Below are 21,270 nucleotides of genomic sequence, written 5' to 3'. Positions count from 1 at the left end.
AGGGAAGAGATAGCAGAATTAAAGCAAGACCTTCACTCAGTGGGCAACAGGGTGGAGGCCTTGGAGGAATTCACGGACCACCTTCAAGTGGAAATCAGTGCAACTCAAGATTCAACTAACCATCATACAGCTCTTATAGCAGATCTCTTTGACAAAATTGAGGATCTGGAGAATAGGAGCCGCCGGAAAAACCTTAGAATTAGAGGTGTACCTGAATCGGTATTACCCAAAGACTTTCCTATTTATCTCCCGGCTTTATTCGCACACCTCAGAAACTCCACCCCCTCCACCGATATTCCTTGGGTTCGGGCACACAGAGCCCTCAGACCGAAGCCTCCAGACGCTGCTCCCCCCAGGGACATTATTATGAAGTTTAGAGAATTCAATGAAAAGGAAGAGCTCCTAAACCTCTCCCGTAGGCACCAGCCTGTGAAATTCAGGGGGGTTGTTCTCCAATTTTTCCAGGATCTCTCCCAACGCACATTACAAAGGAGGAGAGACCTTGCTCCTGTAACGTCTCTGCTCCGACAGAAGAAAATTCTATATAGGTGGGGATTCCCCTTTCATCTCTATGTTCTTCATGGAAACAGAAAGCTAGTCTGCAGAACCATGGAAGATGTCAACACCTTTTGCCAGGCACTAGATTTGGACCCCCCAGAAGATCTTCCCTCAGAGAACTCCCACGAACCTCCTAGAAAGAAACCTACAGGAGCTGCCCAGAGAGAGTGGCAGCGTATACCTTCTAAATCCCAACCTAAATCGCTGGCCAAGTCCTCCGGCTCGCTCCCTAGAGCAACAACTTAGCTGGTCATTTTTATTTCAGTTTCCTCTACGATTTGAACAATCTGTTTGAGGCCCTACCCGCTGCTACAATCTGGTCGTGGGGTAATGTATAGCCTCAATGGCCATTAATCTTTAACTGTTAAATGACTCCTGGTCCAGAAATTTTGGAAGTTTAGGAATTTGGGAATTATTATATTGTATTGTTAGAATTATTTTATCACTGTAGTTGAGCATTAGTTAGTCTTAAACGTATAACATTTACTTTGGAAAGGGTCATAATCCCTCCCTTTTAACACCAAAAGTTCAATGTCAGTATTTGTACCTAGAGTTTACATGAGAAAATGTATGTTTTACTTTATATTTTTATTTTTATTCATGTTATTTTTGCTTTGTGACAGAGATCCGGGTCCTAGGGCCTATTCAACACAGTATACTTGCTATATCCTACACCCACACATGAATGTCTATCACCTATCGCAGTCATCAAACTATAGACACCAGATACACCAATACCATGGAAGGCCCCACTAAAACCCTCACCTTACTGAGCCAAAATACCAAGGGCTTGAATTCAGCACAAAAACGCTCACTAGCTATGAGAGATTTACGTAGGAAAGGGGGTGACATTCTCTTCCTCCAAGAGACCCATTTTTTAAAACATAAGGAACCTAGCTATTTTGGAGGTTTCTATACCCAAAGTTTTCACAGCTCATTTGATCACAAAAGGCACGGCGTAAGCATTCTTATTAGCAGGCAGATTCCTTTTACACATATTCATACTTTCACTGATACAGAGGGTAGGTTCTTATGTGTAACTGGCACCTTGTTTGGCTCCCCGGTGACACTAGTTAATCTTTATGCTCCCAACACCAGACAACTCCCTTTTTTCAAGAAAAGTTTTGCTCAGATTTTAGACCACACAATAGGTGCACTATATCTTGGGGGAGATTTCAACCTCCCCATTCAACCACACTTAGATTCTTCGAACCCCCGACCCACAACATCTAAACACACAATCAAACAACTATGGAAACTTTTGTTAGACCAAACACTGTTTGACACCTGGAGATTCATCCACCCTGAGAAGAGGGACTATACCTTCTTCTCTGCCCCTCATAGTTCATATAGTAGAATTGACTACCTTATTACCAACCAAAGAGGCCTTTCCAATGTTTTATCTTCCAAGCTCTCACATACAGTATGGTCAGACCACTCGGCAGTACTAACAACACTCAAATGGCCATCGGCTCCCAGTGGCAACTTCCAGTGGAAACTAGATGAGAGACTATTAGATTCCCCAACCCTGGTTTCCAATTTAGAAAAGCTTCTACAGGAGTATTTTAGATTTAATTCCCTACCGGAAACAGACCCTTTTGTTGTCTGGGAGGCTCACAAATGTTTTATCAGGGGGGAACTCATAAAACAACAAGCACAAGCTAGAAAGACTGCACGACAGACGTATAAAACATCCACTGACCTCCTAGCCAAACTTGAATATGACCATAAACGAAACCCTTCCTCCCCCCATCTTTTAGCCGACTTAATGAAAGCTAGGAAAGCAGTTCATGACTTACAACTTAGTGAAGCTAATGCACTGGCCTTACTGACTAAACAAAAATTCTATTTCGAAAGTAACAGGGCGGGAAAACTCCTAGCGCGCTCCTTAAAGCTTAAAAAACTTAAAACCTTTATTCATGAGATTAAAACCCCTACGAACCAAACTGTTAATACCACCCCTGAAATACTTTCCCAATTCGAGGCGTATTATTCCAATCTCTACAACCTCACTAACCCTGACCGCCCCCCTGACCCCAGTAATGCCATAAACAACTATCTCCTAAGCACCCCGTTACCGCAACTCACTGACGCACAAGCGGCAGAATTAGATGAACCCTTCTCATTGACTGAACTCATAACCACCCTGAAAGATTTACCATCGGGCAAAAGTCCTGGCCCAGATGGACTCTCGGTCGCTTATTACAAAAAGTTTGCATCTAGCTTGCTTCCACAATTATGCACCTTATTTAACCTAGTTGACCAGGAACACCCCTTTCTCCCCCCCATGCTGGAGGCGCATATTTCTGTGATCCCTAAACCCGGAAAGCCCCTAGACCACCCCTCTAACTTTCGTCCCATCTCGCTTTTAAACGTAGACGTTAAGCTTTATGCTAAACTCATAGCCACCAGACTCAATAAGATCCTCCCTCAACTGATCCACACAAATCAAGTGGGATTTGTCCCCCGAAGAGAAGCGCGAGACAACACCATCAAAATCCTAAATTTAATCGAATATACCCAGTCACAAAACATCTCATCTATCTTTCTAGCCATCGATGCCGAAAAGGCTTTCGATAGGTTGGATTGGTTGTTCCTTCGGTCTACGCTCACTCGATATGGCCTGGGAAATAGACTCATTGAGAAAATATTTGCCTTATACCACATGCCGAAAGCCCGCATAAAGTTAAATGATTCTTTGTCAAATGCATTCCCTATATCAAATGGAACGAGGCAGGGCTGCCCCCTTTCCCCCATCTTGTTTATTCTGGCCATGGAGGTGCTTGCCTCCAAGATTAGGAACGACGAAAATATTTACGGTATTCACATAGCAGACACTCACTACAAACTAACTCTCTATGCGGACGATATTTTATTTTCATTGTCCTCCCCCTCACAGTCCCTAGAAGCACTTCTGCCGGTAATGGGTGCTTATAGCGCCCTCTCTAACTTCAAAATAAATAAGCAGAAATCAGAGTTCCTAGGTATCGATATCTCAAACCAGACAACCCAGCAGATCACTAATTTATACCAATTTCGGGCCCAACCTTCTTCCATAAAATATCTAGGGATAAAGCTAACGACCTCAAAAGAAGCTTTATATAGCCAAAACCACCAACACCTTTTAGAATCCATTAGAACAGATATGGGAGCTTGGCGCAACAAATCTCTTTCCTGGCTTGGCAGAGTTCAAGCATTTAAGATGAGCATCCTGCCCCGCTTTTTATACATGTTCCAAACCCTACCCATCCAACCTCCCCTACACTACATTCGCAATGCGCAGTCCTTCGTTAATGGCTATATATGGGCCCACAAACGCCCTAGAATCTCTAAAACCACCCTCTACAGGAAAAGAGACGAGGGGGGACTAGGGGTACCCAACCTTTTATTTTACTCACAGGCAGCACAACTAACTAGAATAGTCGACTGGTGCAAAAACAGTACTGACAAAGAATGGGTTAAGCTTGAACACGACTTATCCACTTCAAGAAGCCTAGGGTCGGTGTGTTGGACACATAGACAACATAGGACATTATCACCTCTCACACCCTCGTTAGTAACCGATACACTCTCCACATGGGACCACCTTATTAGTTCACAGAAAGGCATTTCGACCTTACCCTCGCCACTTACTCCCCTACTACACAACAAAGACTTCCCTCCACTACTCCAAAAACGGTCTCCGGAACTGTACACACTAGCTGCGGGTTTACCCTGCCACCTAGTCCTAGAAAAAGGCACCATCATACAAAAAACCGCCCTTGCGGACAGAAACATAAGCTTTTTTGAAAGATGGTTCGAATATTTACAACTAGCCCACTTTTTCTCCCACCACAAAGATAAACATAACTTGGTTAGAACTTTAAACCCATTCGAAACACTATGTCATTCCCCATTATTTGCGCAGGGCACTCTCTCAAAAATATATAAAATCTTAATTACCCTGCACTCCAAAAACCTTCCGTCATATACAAAAGCATGGGAAGCCGAGTTGGGGCATGAGATCCCATCTGAGACATGGGGCATAATATTCCAACAAATGGGGAAGGCCCCTTCCTCAATGAGCATCACCGAGACGAACATAAAACTTTTAGAAAGGTGGTACCTTTACCCCAGCAGGCTTGCTAAAATCTACCCCCACACAGATCCACTATGTTGGAGAGACTGCAAACAAGTAGGAACACTACTCCACATTTGGTGGACTTGTCCCACACTTCAGCCTTTCTGGCTGGACATCCACAGGGAAATTCAAAAGGTCCTCAACATCACTATCCCCTTCAACCCTATAACGCTATTATTCAACAAACCCCCTAAGATCAAATGCAAATACAGACAGGTCTTACTATATATTATGTTGAGTGGGGCAAAGCAACTGGTCCCTAGACTGTGGAAACAGCAACATATTCCTACCCAGAAAGAGTGGGTACAAAATGTCACTCTCCTTCTTTCCCTGGAAAGGTTTCACTATCAGAAAACAAAAAGGATGGATTTCTACTGCGCCATGTCTTTCTATTGGGAAACATACACCCACACACTTGCTAGAACTCCACCTTAGCTAACTAAAAATTCGTTGGAACTTAGATACTTTGAGTAGCCAAATAACCCCCGTAGTTCATAGCAAAACTAGGATCTCTGTCACATTGCTCAGTTTAAATGTTAAGTGGAAGTTTCATCCACAAGTGTTATTTTAAAAAAAGAAAAATCAACACAAGCTACTACGAACTTTGCCAGGACTTTATGTGAGACTCTACCAATACTTAGTCCTTTGGATCTGTATGCAGTAGATAGAACAGACCCGGCCCTTTGTATCTCTCTTCTTCATTGCATTGTTGTTTATGATATACTACGCCGGACTATATCCATGGCAATTGTAAAATTATCATTTATACTAATAAAGCTTGTTTTAAAAAAAAAAAAAAAAAAATGTTTGTGCCGTTTGTAAAATGTTTAAAACAAAAGGTAAATACTATACAGGAAGTTTACCTCTGGTTCAACATCACAATATTCCTTCACCCTCTCAACAGCTACAGAGTTTGTTTCTAAGTCAGTCGCGGTGTGAACAGCTGCGTTTAGGACACCTGTTAACTTGACACAGAGAGAAGATAATGTTACTGTGGTATTAGGGACAGTAAAGTCATAATGCATAGTAAACAAAATAGTATTATTTTGTATGCAGATCTTATGCAACGCATTCCTGCTTCTATTTGCTTTGCATATATAAGATATAAAGAGACAGTAAAGTCATAATTAGACATTCATGATTTAGACAGAGCAAGCAATTTTAAACAACTTTCCAGTTTATTTCTATTATTTAATTTGCTTCCTTCTCTTGTTGTCCTTTGCTGAAAGGTTTATCTAGGAAAGCTCAGGAGCAGCAAATAACCTAGGTTCTAGCTGTCGATTGGTGGCTGCATATATATACTGATTGTCATTGGCTCACCCATATGTTCAGTTAGAAACCAGTAGTGCATAGCTGCTCCTTCAACAAATGATACCAAGAGAGTGAAGAAAATGTATTAATAGAAGTAATTTGGAAAGTTATTTAAAATTGTATGTTCTACCTAAATAATGAAAGAAAACAATTTGGTTTCATGTTCCTTTAAGAAGCAATAACCGCTACTTTTTCCTCTCCACCACCTCAGAAGCGGCGAGATCATACAACCCAACTCGTTCGGGGTGATTGACATTTCCTGCTCTAGCGCAATAGGTTGCGCCGGAGCAGGCGGCTGCACTGCACAAGAGTTCTCTTGTGCAATGTTAAATTTCGCTGTGCGATGTAACATCACAAGTTGTGATTGCAGGCGAGCAGGTTCACTATTTGCAAAGCTGCCCCTCTACAGGGAAATTAAATCTAGCCCTTTAAATCAACCTTACATATGTGGCAAATGCACCGAAGCACTCAGGGACAAATCATTCAACTCCATAACCTTACATTCTGTATGTGGATACGGGTTTAGGCTCTTTTACAGCAGAAACATATTTTCTGGTTGCTAAGAATGACTGCACATTAGTGGTGTCATAATAAGGAACAAATGGGTTAAGATACCCAGTGCTGGCCCTGCTCTAGTATTTATGTTCCTATAAAGTTAAATAATCATCTTTTGTTAGCAGCTGAAAATGGCCGCCAAGCTCCGCCCACACCTTCTTTCTTATCTAGTTAGCCGTTTTCTTATAAGACTGTTTAGTAGTGCACGTCTAATATTTTTCAGTTAGCTATTTCAAATTTTACATACACAAAACATGTTGCGAGTAGGAAAACTTATTTAAAGGACAGTCAAGTCCAAATAAAACTTTCATGATTCAGATAGGGCATGTAATTTTAAACAACTTTCCAATTTACTTTTATCACCAATTTTGCTTTGTTCTCTTGGTATTCTTAGTTGAAAGCTAAACCTAGGAGGTTCATATGCCAATTTCTTAGACCTTGAAGGCCGCCTCTAATCTAAATGCATTTTGACAGTTTTTCACCACTAGAGGGCATTAGTTCATGTGTTTCATATAGATAACATTGAGCCCATGCACGTGAATTTACCGAGGAGTGAGCACTGATTGGCTAAAATGCAAGTCAAAAGAACTGAAATAAGGGGGCAGTCTGCAGAGGCTTAGATACAAGGTCATTACAGAAGTAAAACGTGTATTATTATAACTGTGTTGGTTTTGCAAAACTGGGAAATGGATAATAAAGGGATTATCTATCTTTTAAAACAACAAAATTCTGGTGTTGGCTGTCCATTTGAGAGTTGATCGTGATTGGAGAAACTTAACATACCAACATATATACGCAATAGGTGGGCAGAGTTTGGCAGCTATTTTGGCTCCTAACAAACCATGAATATTTAAATGTTTCATGTACCCCTTACAAGCGTATAGATGTGGGACCAGTTGCTTCTCTGGTATGTAACAATAAGTAATCAAAACTATGTATTGGGTCTAGATCGTCCCTTTAACTGAGCTGTAAGCAAAATACTTACCCGTAAAGAGTTTACTACTGCAAGGCCAACAAGTCCTGGGGTGATGCTGTCTCTGAACAAGACCCCAACTACTGATACTGTGAAAACGATGAAATTACTAAGGAGATCACATCGTATGCTCAGCCACCTAGAAATCAGAATGAATATTATTTCTTAGCAACACAATATCATCAGTGGAAAACAGCACACAATACTGGCTATGGAACACACAGCTGCAGAAAAGAAAAATACCTTCCAGCCTACAAATTTTCTTAAAAAGGGACCTTTATTATTTCATAGCATGACTGACTTAAAGGACCAGTAAATACAGTAAATTTACATAATGTACAAATGCATGATAAAAAAACAATGTAAAAGCACTTAGTCTGGACATTAAATTAATAGTGGATTTTTTTTTTCTTACAGATTTCAGTTATGTCTATTTCCACTCCTCCTGTATCATGTGACAGCCATCAGCCAATCACTAATGCATATCATATTCTGTGAATTCTTGCACATGCTCAGTAGGAGCTGGTGAGTCAAAAAGTGTAAATATTAAACGACTGTGCAAATTTTGTTAATGAAGCAAATTGGAAAGTTGTTTAAAATAGCATGTTCTATCTGAATCACAAATGTTTAATTTTGACTTGAGTGTCCCTTTAAGGGCCGAGTGTAGGCCTGAAATATTGTTATTTTGTCCCTTGGGCCCTGCTATGAAATAATAAAAAAACAGTTTTAAGAAAATTTGGAGGCTGGAACCTATTTTTCTTTTTTTTTCATTTTATAGCACAATAGCATGTACTGTGTTCAAGATAAGACATCTCTGAAGTAGCAACATAATGTGAGGGTATCGTGCTATGTCTGTGCAGGGCCAGACCGGGACCAAACATAGGCCTGGGCATTTTAAGCCAGAGCAGCCCCCTTTTTTAACCACACCCCAAAACTGACAAGTACAATGTACTAGTTTGATTTACAAAAAACATTTAAAGCTTAAAACATCTTTCTGTCATGTTATTTTATACATTTGTTGTCATCAAATAGTAAAAAAGCTAAATGTAATGATAAAAAACAGAAGCTATTTAAATAAAGAATAACTATTTATTGCTCATCGGTCTGTGTAGTCAAAAAAACAGGCACTTGAGGAGGGCAAGACTGGCCCTTACTTGTGTAAAAAGACACAACAAGGCAGTGAGAAGCAGGGCGGAGGTGGCTATACATCATGCACAAATAATTATGAAGGTGACTGGGTGGAACTAAGGCAAAAGGAACCAACCCACAATATGCCCTGGAACACCAAGAAAATTATCTGTATGCGCCATGCTCAGTCTGTGCCTGGCTATGTGTATGTTAAAGAAACCTCGTGAGACAAGAGGGATTATCAAAGAGTGTTTGTGAAAAATTAGAAATCACAGTGGGATTCCCATTATGGAAAGCTTCCAGAGTTCAGGTGGTGGTGGTGGGGGGTTCTTGTACATGAACCTTCACATCTATTTTATTGTTTAAAGAAAGAAAATAAAAACATAGCACAATGTGCCCATAAGGAAATAGGAGATAATCAGGACTAATATAATTGGCTAACTTTTTGTCTCTTCCACCCCATTCACCACCTACCATGAAAGCAGAACCCTCACCCATTTCTGTATCGGTACATTAGTGTGACATATTAATAATGTATTATTAATAATTATTCCTGTGCCTGTTTCTTAAAAGCATTTGAAATTACTTCTTAAGTGTTTGGGATGTGCTGCACCACTTAAAATTTAAGAACAGCTCCCTGGATACTTGCTTCAGTAAAGGGGGGCAGAGTTGCTGAACCTGGTGGTCACTTAGTTGTACTTGCCTCCTTGACCAATTGTTGCCAGTCATCCCATGCAGTGAGACAATTTGGAACAGCATACGCATGTAGCAGTCAATCACAAGCTGTTTCCTGCTCAGGAGATTTTATGCTTTGGGACTTCCGATGTGTAATCATTTTTGAGGGGGTTAAACACATTTTCAAAGGACACCTATTTTTTCTAATAGAATAAGATGGCTCTGAATTATAAAATGCACCAAAAAGCAATACCACGCATTTCGCTCAGGAATTCGGCAGAATTAGAATGGAAGCGCTATAAGTGAAGATGACTGGCAGTATGTCGCTACCTAAATACCTGTTGGCAACAAAGCTGGAGTAATAAAATCTTTGGTTTGTGTTGAGACGTAAATTGCTCTCTCGAATGAAGCGCTCCTGCTCTCTGAAGGCTCTGACGACATTCACACCTTGTAGCGTTTCATTGAAATGTGTGTAGAGAGGGGATTTGCTGACTGACTCCAAACGTTTCAGCTGCCGAGAAGTAGCTACATAAAATCTCTAAAATTAAAATATACATTTAAAGGGGACATTAAAGTCAAAATTAAACTTTCACAATTCAGATAAAGCATGCAATTTACTTATGTTATCAAATTGTGCACAGTCTGTTTATATGCACACTTTCTGAAGCTCCTACTGAACATGTGTAAGAGTTTGCAGTACACCTATTTGAGTCTGTGATTGGCTGATGGCTGTCACGTGATACAGTTATATGCACAATTCTGAGGCACCATCTTCTACTACTGAGCATGTGCAAGGGCTCACAATGTATACATATATAAGCCTGTAATTGGCCGATTGGCTGCCACATCATTCAGGAAAATGGAAGGAAATTTTTAAATTTGTCAGAAAAAAGTCTGCTTATTTAATATTCAGAGTAAAAGTTGTTGCACTGTCTATTTATTATGCATTTGCTGATTATGCAATTTTACTGTATTTAATTGTCTTTTAAATATTGGTACTTGGTACAAATCCTTCATTCTAAAAACACAACTATTTCTTCAAACATATAATAAACTGTCCCAAAATACACAAGGGAAAGTGACAAACAATATACGCATGACAAGGCAGAAAGTTGTAAGAATACATTAAAAGGGATATGCCCTATGGTACTAGAGTGTTTTAGAATTGCAATCTAAACAGAACCATGGGTTTAAAGCCCCCGTCCCAAAAAGAAAAGGTTAAACACATAATTAATGTCAACTCTAGAGGAGACTAGCACCAATGGTTCATAGATTAATGTGGCTGCTAAGCCAAACATGTGAATCTTATGTGAATATTCACCAATCACTAGCCTGTGTTTAACTCAAGAGTGAAAGTGTACTGCTGCTCCAGAGCTGAATTTAACTATGCATTTAACCCATTTGTGCATGTTAAACACATAGTCCTGTTCAAGCAATTATTCAATAATGTAATGCTCTTACACATATTATTATTGATCCTTTAGGTTTTTGTATAACTGTACAAATTGAACTTTAAATATAACAGGCTAGATTACAAGTGGCACACTAATATTAGTGTGGGACGCAATAAGCAATATCACGCCCGCTTTATCTTGCGCTCATATTACAAGTTGAAAGTAAACGTGCACCGCAATCTAAATTTGTGCTTGTCTGGTTAGCACAAGTGAAGACCTTGCGTAAAGGATTAGTGCCAACAAGATACACTAAACACAATAACAACAAAAATGAAAGTATTACAATCATTTATACACTATCTTATAAAAAAAATATATCAGGGTTAAAAGATATATGGTATATGATAATAAGATGTTTGACTGGAAAGGGCTATAATAGGTATATACGTGTCTAAATATGTGTGTGTATGTATATATATATATATTTATTTACACATATGTGTGTGTATATATATATATATATATATAAACACATATATATATATATATATACATACATACACACACGTTCATATGAGTGTACATGTGTATTTATGTGTTTATATATGTACAGGGAGTGCAGAATTATTAGGCAAATGAGTATTTTGACCACATCATCCTCTTTATGCATGTTGTCTTACTCCAAGCTGTATAGGCTCGAAAGCCTACTACCAATTAAGCATATTAGGTGATGTGCATCTCTGTAATGAGAAGGGGTGTGGTCTAATGACATCAACACCCTATATCAGGTGTGCATAATTATTAGGCAACTTCCTTTCCTTTGGCAAAATGGGTCAAAAGAAGGACTTGACAGGCTCAGAAAAGTCAAAAATAGTGAGATATCTTGCAGAGGGATGCAGCACTCTTAAAATTGCAAAGCTTCTGAAGCGTGATCATCGAACAATCAAGCGTTTCATTCAAAATAGTCAACAGGGACGCGAGAAGCGTGTGGAAAAACCAAGGCGCAAAATAACTGCCCATGAACTGAGAAAAGTCAAGCGTGCAGCTGCCAAGATGCCACTTGCCACCAGTTTGGCCATATTTCAGAGCTGCAACATCACTGGAGTGCCCAAAAGCACAAGGTGTGCAATACTCAGAGACATGGCCAAGGTAAGAAAGGCTGAAAGATGACCACCACTGAACAAGACACACAAGCTGAAACGTCAAGACTGGGCCAAGAAATATCTCAAGACTGATTTTTCTAAGGTTTTATGGACTGATGAAATGAGAGTGAGTCTTTATGGGCCAGATGGATGGGCCCGTGGCTGGATTGGTAAAGGGCAGAGAGCTCCAGTCCGACTCAGATGCCAGCAAGGTGGAGGTGGAGTACTGGTTTGGGCTGGTATCATCAAAGATGAGCTTGTGGGGCCTTTTCGGGTTGAGGATGGAGTCAAGCTCAACTCCCAGTCCTACTGCCAGTTTCTGGAAGACACCTTCTTCAAGCAGTGGTACAGGAAGAAGTCTGCATCCTTCAAGAAAAACATGATTTTCATGCAGGACAATGCTCCATCACACGCGTCCAAGTACTCCACAGCGTGGCTGGCAAGAAAGGGTATAAAAGAAGAAAATCTAATGACATGGCCTCCTTGTTCACCTGATCTGAACCCAATTGAGAACCTGTGGTCCATCATCAAATGTGAGATTTACAAGGAGGGAAAACAGTACACCTCTCTGAACAGTGTCTGGGAGGCTGTGGTTGCTGCTGCACGCAATGTTGATGGTGAACAGATCAAAACACTGACAGAATCCATGGATGGCAGGCTTTTGAGTGTCCTTGCAAAGAAAGGTGGCTATATTGGTCACTGATTTGTTTTTGTTTTGTTTTTGAATGTCAGAAATGTATATTTGTGAATGTTGAGATGTTATATTGGTTTCACTGGTAAAAATAAATAATTGAAATGGGTATATATTTGTTTTTTGTTAAGTTGCCTAATAATTATGCACAGTAATAGTCACCTGCACACACAGATATCCCCCTAAAATAGCTAAAACTAAAAACAAACTAAAAACTACTTCCAAAAATATTCAGCTTTGATATTAATTAGTTTTTTGGGTTCATTGAGAACATGGTTGTTGTTCAATAATAACATTAATCCTCAAAAATACAACTTGCCTAATAATTCTGCACTCCCTGTATATATATAAAAAAGGCACATATAAACACACACAAATACCCATGTATACACACACACACACATATATATGGGCCGATTTTGCCCCGCTATTGCTATATATACATATACACACACACACACACACACATATATATATATATATATATATATATATATATATATATATATATATATATATATATATATATATATATGTAGAAGGAAACAGCACTCATTGGGCTTGACTTCAAAAAGTGTTCTTCTTTATATATATATATATATATATATATATATATATATATATATATATATATATATTCTTTATACTGGAATAAAGAACACTTTTTGAAGTAAAGCCCAGTGAGTGCTGTTTCCTTCCTTTTTGCTGCCCTGATGAATTCAGCTGCTTGACTGTTTACAAACTTATAAACCGTTCAGTGTGAAATACCCTTCAGTCTGTTTTCAGTCTGTTTTCATTGCGAATATGGATAAGAATTTTCTTTGTGTGAAGAAACGTCTATGTCACACTAAAACAATTTTGTCAAGTTTTCACTATTATACATAGAATGATTGTAACTAAATAAAATATTTGATTTTTCATTAAAAGTTATGTTTTGAATTTTGTTACACCAATCACAAAATTAGTGCTGTTAGTGTTAATATATATATATAATAATTTATGTAAGAACTTACCTGATAAATTAATTTATTTCATAGTGGCAAGAGTCCATGAGCTAGTGATGTATGGGATATACATTCCTACCAGGAGGGGGCAAAGTTTCCCAAACCTCAAAATGCCTTTAAATACACCCCCCACTACACTCATACCTTAGTTTAACGTATAGCCAAGAAGTGAGGTAAAAAGGAGAAAAAGCTTACAAACAGAGGAACTGGGGAAAAAAAGGGCTTTATACAAAAAAATCATAACCACAAAAATAGGGTGGGTCTGATGGACTCTTGCCACTATGAAAGAAATTAATTTATCAGGTAAGTTCTTACATAAATTATGTTTTCTTTCATGTAAGTGGCAAGAGTCCATGAGCTAGTGACGTATGGGATATAATACCCAAAATGTGGAAGTCCACGAGTTACTAGAGAGGAAGGGATAAAATAAAAACAACTATTTCCCAAAAAATAATTAAGTTTTCTTAAAAATTTCAAACAAGCTCAAATCAAAGGCATTAGAATCAAGCTGAGACAACTGCCTGAAGAACCTTTCTACAAATGGCTGCTTCCGAAGAAGCAAACACATAAAAATGGTAAAATTTAGAAAAAGTATGCAAAGACCACCAAGTTGCTGCTTTGCAAATTTAATCAACTGAAGCTTCATTACTGAGAGCCCAAGAAGTGGTAACTGATCTAGTAGAATGAGCTGTAATTCTCTGAGGCGGAGACTGCCCCGCCTCCAAATAAGCTTTGTGACTCAAAAGTCTCAACCAAAAAGCCAGAGAAATAACAGAGGCTTTCTGATGTGAAATCTTAAGTAGCCTCAACATAATATTTCAAAGCTCTTAACACATCCAAAGAATGTAAAGACCCTTCAAGAGTATTATTTGGATTAGGACACAAAGAAGGAACAACAATTTCCTTATTGATGTTGCTAGAATTCACAACTTTAGGCAAACATTTAAATGAAGTCTGCAAAACAGCTTTATCTTGATGGAAAATCAGATAAAGAGACTCACAAGAGAGAGCAGATAAAACAGAAACTATTCAAGCAGAAGAGATAGCCAAAAGAAATAACACTTTCCAAGAAAGTAATTTAATGTCTAGAGAATGCATAGGTTAAAAAGGAGGAGCCTGTAAAATCTTCAAAACCAAAATTGAGACTCCAAGGAGGAGAAATAGATTTAAAAACAGGTTTAATATGAATCAAAGCCTGAACAAAACAGTGAATATCAGGAAGTTTAGCAATCTTTCTATGAAATAAGACAGAAAGAGCAGACATTTGTTGTTTCAAAGTATTTGCAGACAAAACCTTAATCCAAACCATCCTGTCAGGGTTTTTTCCTGACTTGTTTGCCATGTGCTGCTGGCAGCCATTTTACTCACCTCTTTTGCTGACTTTAGTGCATTCTGGGAGATGCTGCTCACTTCCTGTACTTCCTTTTATGGCCAGACTGGTTTACAGGATGCAGTCTCAGAATTGTGATGTCATCACTTATTATTTAAAGGGCCTTTGTTCAGTATGCTTTGCCCTTGCGTTGTCTCAGACCTGTTTGTGAGAGCTCCTGTGTATTACCTGGCTGTCTTACGTCCCTCCTGGTTCCTGATCCCTGGCTTGTTCCTGACTCTGCTGTTCTCCTTGTTCCTGATTCCGGCTTGTCTGACTACTCGCTTTGGCTCCTGACTCAGCTTGTCTGACTACCAGCTCTAGTTTTGACTCCTGGCTTGTTATTTGACTTGTGGACTTTTTATTATTTTTTGCTATTAATAAAGGTGTGATTATTTTTGCACTCCTCGTCTCAGTCTGATTCCTGGCACCCTGACACATCCTGAAGAAACTGTAAAATCCTAGGAATTCTAAAAGAATGCCAAGAATAATCATGAGTTGAACATCATGAAATATAGGTTTCCCAAACCCAAAAATAAATTCTCCTTGAAACAGACTTACAGGCCTGTATCATAGTGCTAATAACTGAATCAGAGAAACCTCTATGACTAAGCACTTAAGCATTCAATTTCCATGCCTTCAAATTTAGAGATTTGAGATCCTGATGGAAAAACGGCCCCTGAAGCAGAAGGTCAGGCCTTAAAGGAAGTGGCCAAGGCTGGCAACTGGACATCCTGGCAAGGTCCGCATACCAAAACCTGAGAGGCCAAGACGGTGCTTTTAGAAACACATATGATTGTTCCATTATGATCTTGGAGATCACCCTTGGAAAAAGAACCACAGGCGAAAATTTTTAAAAAGGTTGGTAAAAACCAAGGAACTGCTAGAACATTCACCATCTCCGCCTGAGGATCCTTGGACTTGGAAAGGTATCTGGAAAGCTTCTCGTTTAGACAAGAGACCATCAGATCTATTTCTGGAAGACCCCACACCTGTACAAGATGAAAAAAACACATCCGGATGGAGAGCACTCCCCCAGATATAAAGTCTGACGGCTGAGATAATCACCTTCCCAATTGTCTACACCTGGGATATGAATCACAGAAATTAGACAAGAGTTGTATTCCGTCCAAGAAAGTTTCTGAGATACTTCCTACATAACTGAAGGACTGCGAGTCCCTCCTTGATAATTGACATATGCCACTGTTGTGATATTGTCTGTTTAAAAACAAATGTAAAAGTTATCTCTTCAAGAGAGGCCACACCTGAAGAGCCCTAAAAATAGCAAGGAGTTCTAAAATATTGATTGGTAACCTCACCTGCTGAGGTTTCCAAACCCATAGTGCTGTCAGAGACTCTTAGACAGCTCCCCCACCTGAAAAACTTGCATCTGTTGAGAATACAGTCCAGTTAGGATGAAGAAATGAGGCTCCCTGAACAATACGGTGATAGTCCAACCACCAAATCAGAGAGAAAAGAGTGTTGGGATTTAAGTATATCAGGTGTGATATCTGAAAATAATCCCTGCACCTATGGTGCAACATGCAAAGCTATAGAGGCCTCAAACGAAAACGAGCAAAGAGGATCGCACCTGATGCTGCAGTCATGAGACCTAAAACTTCCATGCACATAACCACTGAAGGAAATAATAGAGACTGAAGGTTTAGACAAACTAAAACTAACTTAATTCATCTCTAGTCTATCAGAGAAAGAATCATAGACACTAAATCCTATTTGGAAACCTTAAAAGGTGACCCTTGTCTAAGGAATCAAGAAACTCTATTGTAAATTGATCCTCCAACCATGTCTTGAAGAAACTACACTAGTTGTTTCAAATAAGATTCTGCTAAATGAAAAGATTAAAGCTAGTACCAAAATATCATCCAAATAAGGAAACACCGCAATACCCTGCTCTCTGATTACAGATAGAAGGGCACCAATAATCTTTGAAAAGAATCTCTGGGCTGTCGCTAGCCCAAAATGACGAGAGACAAATTGGTAATGCTTATCTAGAAAAGAGAATATCAGAAAACAATAGTGGTCTGAATGAATTGGTGTCAGGGTTTTTTCCCTGATCTGTTTGCCATGTGCTGCTGGCAGCCATTTTACTCACCTCTCTTGCTGGCTCTGGTACATACTGTGTGATGCTGCTCATTTCCTGCATGCCCTCTTATGGCCAGACTGGTGAACATCATCCGTGTGAGACAGGATGCAGTCTCAGAATTGTGATGTCATCACTTATTATTTAAAGGGCCTCTGTTCAGTATGCTTTGCCCTTGCGTTGTCTCAGACCTGTTTGTGAGAGCTCCTGTGTATTACCTGGCTGTCTGACGTCCCTCCTGGTTCCTGATCCCTGGCTTGTTCCTGACTCTGCTGTTCTCCTTGTTCCTGATTCCGGCTCGTCTGACTATTCGCTTTGGCTCCTGACTCAGCTCGTCTGACTACCAGTTCTGGTTTTCATTCCTGGCTCGTTATTTGACTTTTGGACTTTTTATTATTTTTTGCTATTAATAAAGGTGTGATTATTTTTGCACTTCTTGTCTCAGTCTGATTCCTGGCACCCTAACATTTGGAATGTAAAAATAAGCGCACTGTAAGTCTATTGTGGACATGAAGTGACCTTGCTGAATAGAAAGACAGAAAAGTCCCTATAGTCACCATCTTGAAAGTTGGGACTTTTACAAAACGATTTAAAAATTTTAGATCCAGAATTAGTCTGAACAAATTCTTTCTTTGGGACAATGAATAGATTTGAATAGAACCCCAAACTCTGTTCCTGCAGAGGAACTGGAACCATCACCCCATAGAAATCTAAATCTGAAACACATTTCTGAAAAACCTGAGCTTTTCATAGGGTTTGTTTTAACATGGGAAAGAATCTTCCCATGGGAGGTTTTTATTCTGAAACCTATTTGAAAACCCTGAGAAAACAATATTCTGAATCCCCTGATTTTGAACAGAAACTGTTCAAATGTGTTAAAATAAATTCAATCTGCCCCACCCCCACCAGTTGATCTGGTTTAAAGGCTGCACCTTCATGCAGTTTTAGGGGCTGAAATTAGTTTAATTATAAGGCTTGGATTTATTCAAACTCAGAGAAAATCGCAAATTAGAGACAGAGGCCTTGGGGAATGAAAAAACAATTGGGAGCTTAAAAATTATCCTTAGATTTGTTATCTTGGTTCAGAAAAGACTCCCTTTCCCCCCAGTAATAAAGGAGATAATAAAAACCAATTGAAAACCTAAAAAAATACTATCCTAAAATAATAAGTAGTAATCTAAACGTAAACACCATATAAGAGATTTAAGCCATAAAACTTTTCTAGTAAAAATGGCTAAAAACAAAGATTTAATATCAATTAAAATGACATAAAATTAGCATCACAAATGAAATGATTAGCATGTTGAAGTAAAAGAATGATGCTTAGACAATTCAAGATCTGATAACTAAACTGTCCAACCAAAAAGTGGAAACAGCAGCAACATCAGCCATAGAAATGGCAGGTTTAAAAATATAGCCAATATGTAAATATGCTTCTCTAAAATAAGGTAAGAGAAGAAATAGCCCCACCTTAGGGACTTTTACTCTAAATTAGCCATAGGTAAAGGATATAGCTTTTTAAACCTAGAAGAAAGATAAAAAGAAGCACTACGTTTAGATTTCTCACTAAACATATTATAGATAGCATCTGGAATAAGAAAAACTTCAAGGGTAACCTCAGAAGCTTAAAAAACAAACAGAATTCAAACATTTACTATTCTTGTTATCAAAAGGATTAAATTCCTCAATACTCAAAGTAAACAATACTTCCTAAATAAACAATTAATACATTCAATAGAAAGGTTGATTAATCAATATCAGTCTCTGAAGTAGGATCCTCTGAGTCAGAGAGATCCTCATCAGCAGAAATACCTCGGTATGCTGTCGATCAATACAAACTTCATTAGATTTATGAGAAGTTAGGAGAGATCTTTTACATTAATTTGAAGGCGGAATAGCAGTCATAGCCTTCTCTATGTCTGTAGCAATATAATCCTTTATATCTTACAGGAATATCATGTACATTAGACTATGAAGGTTTAACAGTAGATGTATTTGTACTATAGAAACAATAACAGTATGAAATAATAAAACATAACAAGTGCCACATATTTGCTGAAGAAATAAAATCAGCTAATTAAACAATATACACATTTAGCTTTGGTAGAAATTGTGTACAGGCAGCTTAATTCCTACAGTAACATCAGAGGCATGATCAGTTTGAGACATCTTGCAAAATGTAACAAAAAAAGAAAAAATAACATTTAAACAAAATATCCAATTTCCTCAAAATAGCAGTTTCAGGAATGGGAAAAAATGCTTATGCTAAAATACTTCAATAAAAATAAAATCAAAAAGCAAACATCTTAGCCCTCTGTAAACAAATGAGAGCAGAGAGCAAAAGAGGGAGGGACTTACTATAACAAATTTTTGGCGCCAATGATAATGCAAACAAAGATGACGTAAATAACGAGAAAAAAACTATTGGCGCCAAAGTTAACAAGAAATGACACAACTCGCATCATAGCATTTTGCGCCATCGCGAGCCTATTTTGCCCACGAAAATTTGAAAAAGCAAGTCCGAAGTTACAACTAGCTGAAACCCCAGATAAGAAACAAAATATTAAATTACTCCCAAAAACATAATTTCCATGCTGAAACTGTTAGACTGCAAAAGGGAAATAAACATAGACCTGACTCATGGCAATTATATGCAATATATATAAAAACTTAAAAATATAAAGTGCTAGACTTAGCTGAGAGTGTCTTAAAAAATAATATATACTTACCTGAAGACACCCATCCACATATAGCAGACAGCCAAACCAGTACTGAAACATATGGTAGAGGAGTATAATGTCGATCTGTAAAGGAAGGTGGCAGATGAATCCCCACGACCAAATTTACAGAGAGCCTTAGAATAGATTTCCCATAGGTGATAACATGGCATCATCAGGTAAATACTCCCTTCACATCCCTCAGACAAACACTGTACTTTTAGAGGAATTGGGCTTCAAAATGCTTAGAAGCACCTTTCACACAAGAAATCAAGGACAACTTGCTTCACCATCCTCCAACGAAGGCAAAGTTTGTAAAACTGAAGTATAAGTGAGGTGGGAGGTGTATTTATAGGCATTTTGAGGTTTGGGAAACCTTGCCCCCTTCTGGTAGGAATGTATATCCCATACGTCCCTAGCTCATGGACTCTTGCCACTAACATGAAATATATATATCTCAATCAGGGGTCAGAAAAAGAATAATTTATAGAGGTATTTTACAGCAAAATAAGCGGAAAAAAAATAAAAAAGGAATGTGGGCTGGAATGGTTTATTTCCCTTCACTAACAATTTAATGGCTGATTAAATGTCCCTTTGAAATTTGTTTTGTCCAAAACCCTTATGCACTGCAGGGAGCTAAACAACATTTCGCTACAGCTTCCTAAAAACGAGGTCTTTGTATAACTGAGTCCACAAGCTACACAGTACTTACCTGCAGGAAGAAGTAAAGCAATCCCAAAGGTATGAATGCTATAGCAGCAAGCGGCGTGGCTATGGCAATGACTAACAGAATCTCCACTATAGTTAGAAACATCATGATAAACAGCATTAAGACCTGGGGCACAATGTTGTCAATTGTGTCCATTTCTTTGGCAAATCGGTTGGTAAGGTTCCCGCTTGGAGTTCTTTCAAAAAAACTCAGTGGGCATCGGAGGATGCTGTGAAGAAGCTTAGAGTGAAGGTGCCGTGAAACAGAAACTCCGCCCACAATAACTGTAGCCGAGGCTGCAAAAACACCTACAGCTGTGAGAGAATACAGAAAACATGAGGTTCAACCCTTTGTCTGCCAAAGATATGTATGTATCATAAATATAAACTGTGGAGAGAGAGGAGAGAGCGAGAGAGAGAGGGACAGAGAGGGGGGGGAGGGAGAGGGGAGAGAGAGGGGGGAGGGAGAGGGGAGAGAGAGGGGGGAGGGAGAGGGGAGAGAGAGGGACAGAGAGGGGGGAGAGGGAGGGACAGAGAGGGGGGAGAGGGAGGGACAGAGAGGGGGGAGAGGGAGGGACAGAGAGGGGGAGAGGGAGGGACAGAGAGGGGGAGCGGGGGAGAGAGGAGGGGAGGGAGGGAGAGAGGGAGGGGAGATAGGGGGGAGGGAGGGAGAGGGGGGGAGGGAGAGAGGGGGGTGGGAGGGAGAGAGGGGGGGGAGAGCGAGGGGGGAGGGAGAGAGAGAGAGGGGGGAGGGAGAGTGAGAGGGGGGGAGGGAGAGAGGGGGGAGAGGAGAGAGAGAAAAGAGAGGGGGAGGGAGAGGAGAG

The 21,270-nt window shown here is 39.3% G+C and overlaps 1 protein-coding gene across 1 annotated transcript in view; it reads right to left on the bottom strand.

The window, feature by feature from the left end:
• Window positions 1–20,768, bottom strand: part of LOC128643480 (multidrug resistance-associated protein 1-like) — a gene marked incomplete at its 5' end in the record, with an annotated part of 45,898 nt that extends 25,130 nt beyond the window's left edge. The window contains 4 exons of the mRNA XM_053696326.1: window positions 5,542–5,643; window positions 7,530–7,656; window positions 9,659–9,858; window positions 20,451–20,768. Coding sequence (XP_053552301.1) covers window positions 5,542–5,643; window positions 7,530–7,656; window positions 9,659–9,858; window positions 20,451–20,768 — 747 coding nt within the window. The remainder of the gene's footprint in view (window positions 1–5,541; window positions 5,644–7,529; window positions 7,657–9,658; window positions 9,859–20,450) is intronic.
• Window positions 20,769–21,270: the final 502 nt, after the last annotated feature.

The sequence above is a fragment of the Bombina bombina genome, unplaced genomic scaffold, assembly GCF_027579735.1.
Source record: "Bombina bombina isolate aBomBom1 unplaced genomic scaffold, aBomBom1.pri scaffold_708, whole genome shotgun sequence".
Lineage (NCBI taxonomy): Eukaryota > Metazoa > Chordata > Amphibia > Anura > Bombinatoridae > Bombina > Bombina bombina.
The sequence above is the reverse complement of the archived record's forward strand: the minus strand, read 5'-3'. Positions and strand labels throughout refer to the sequence as shown.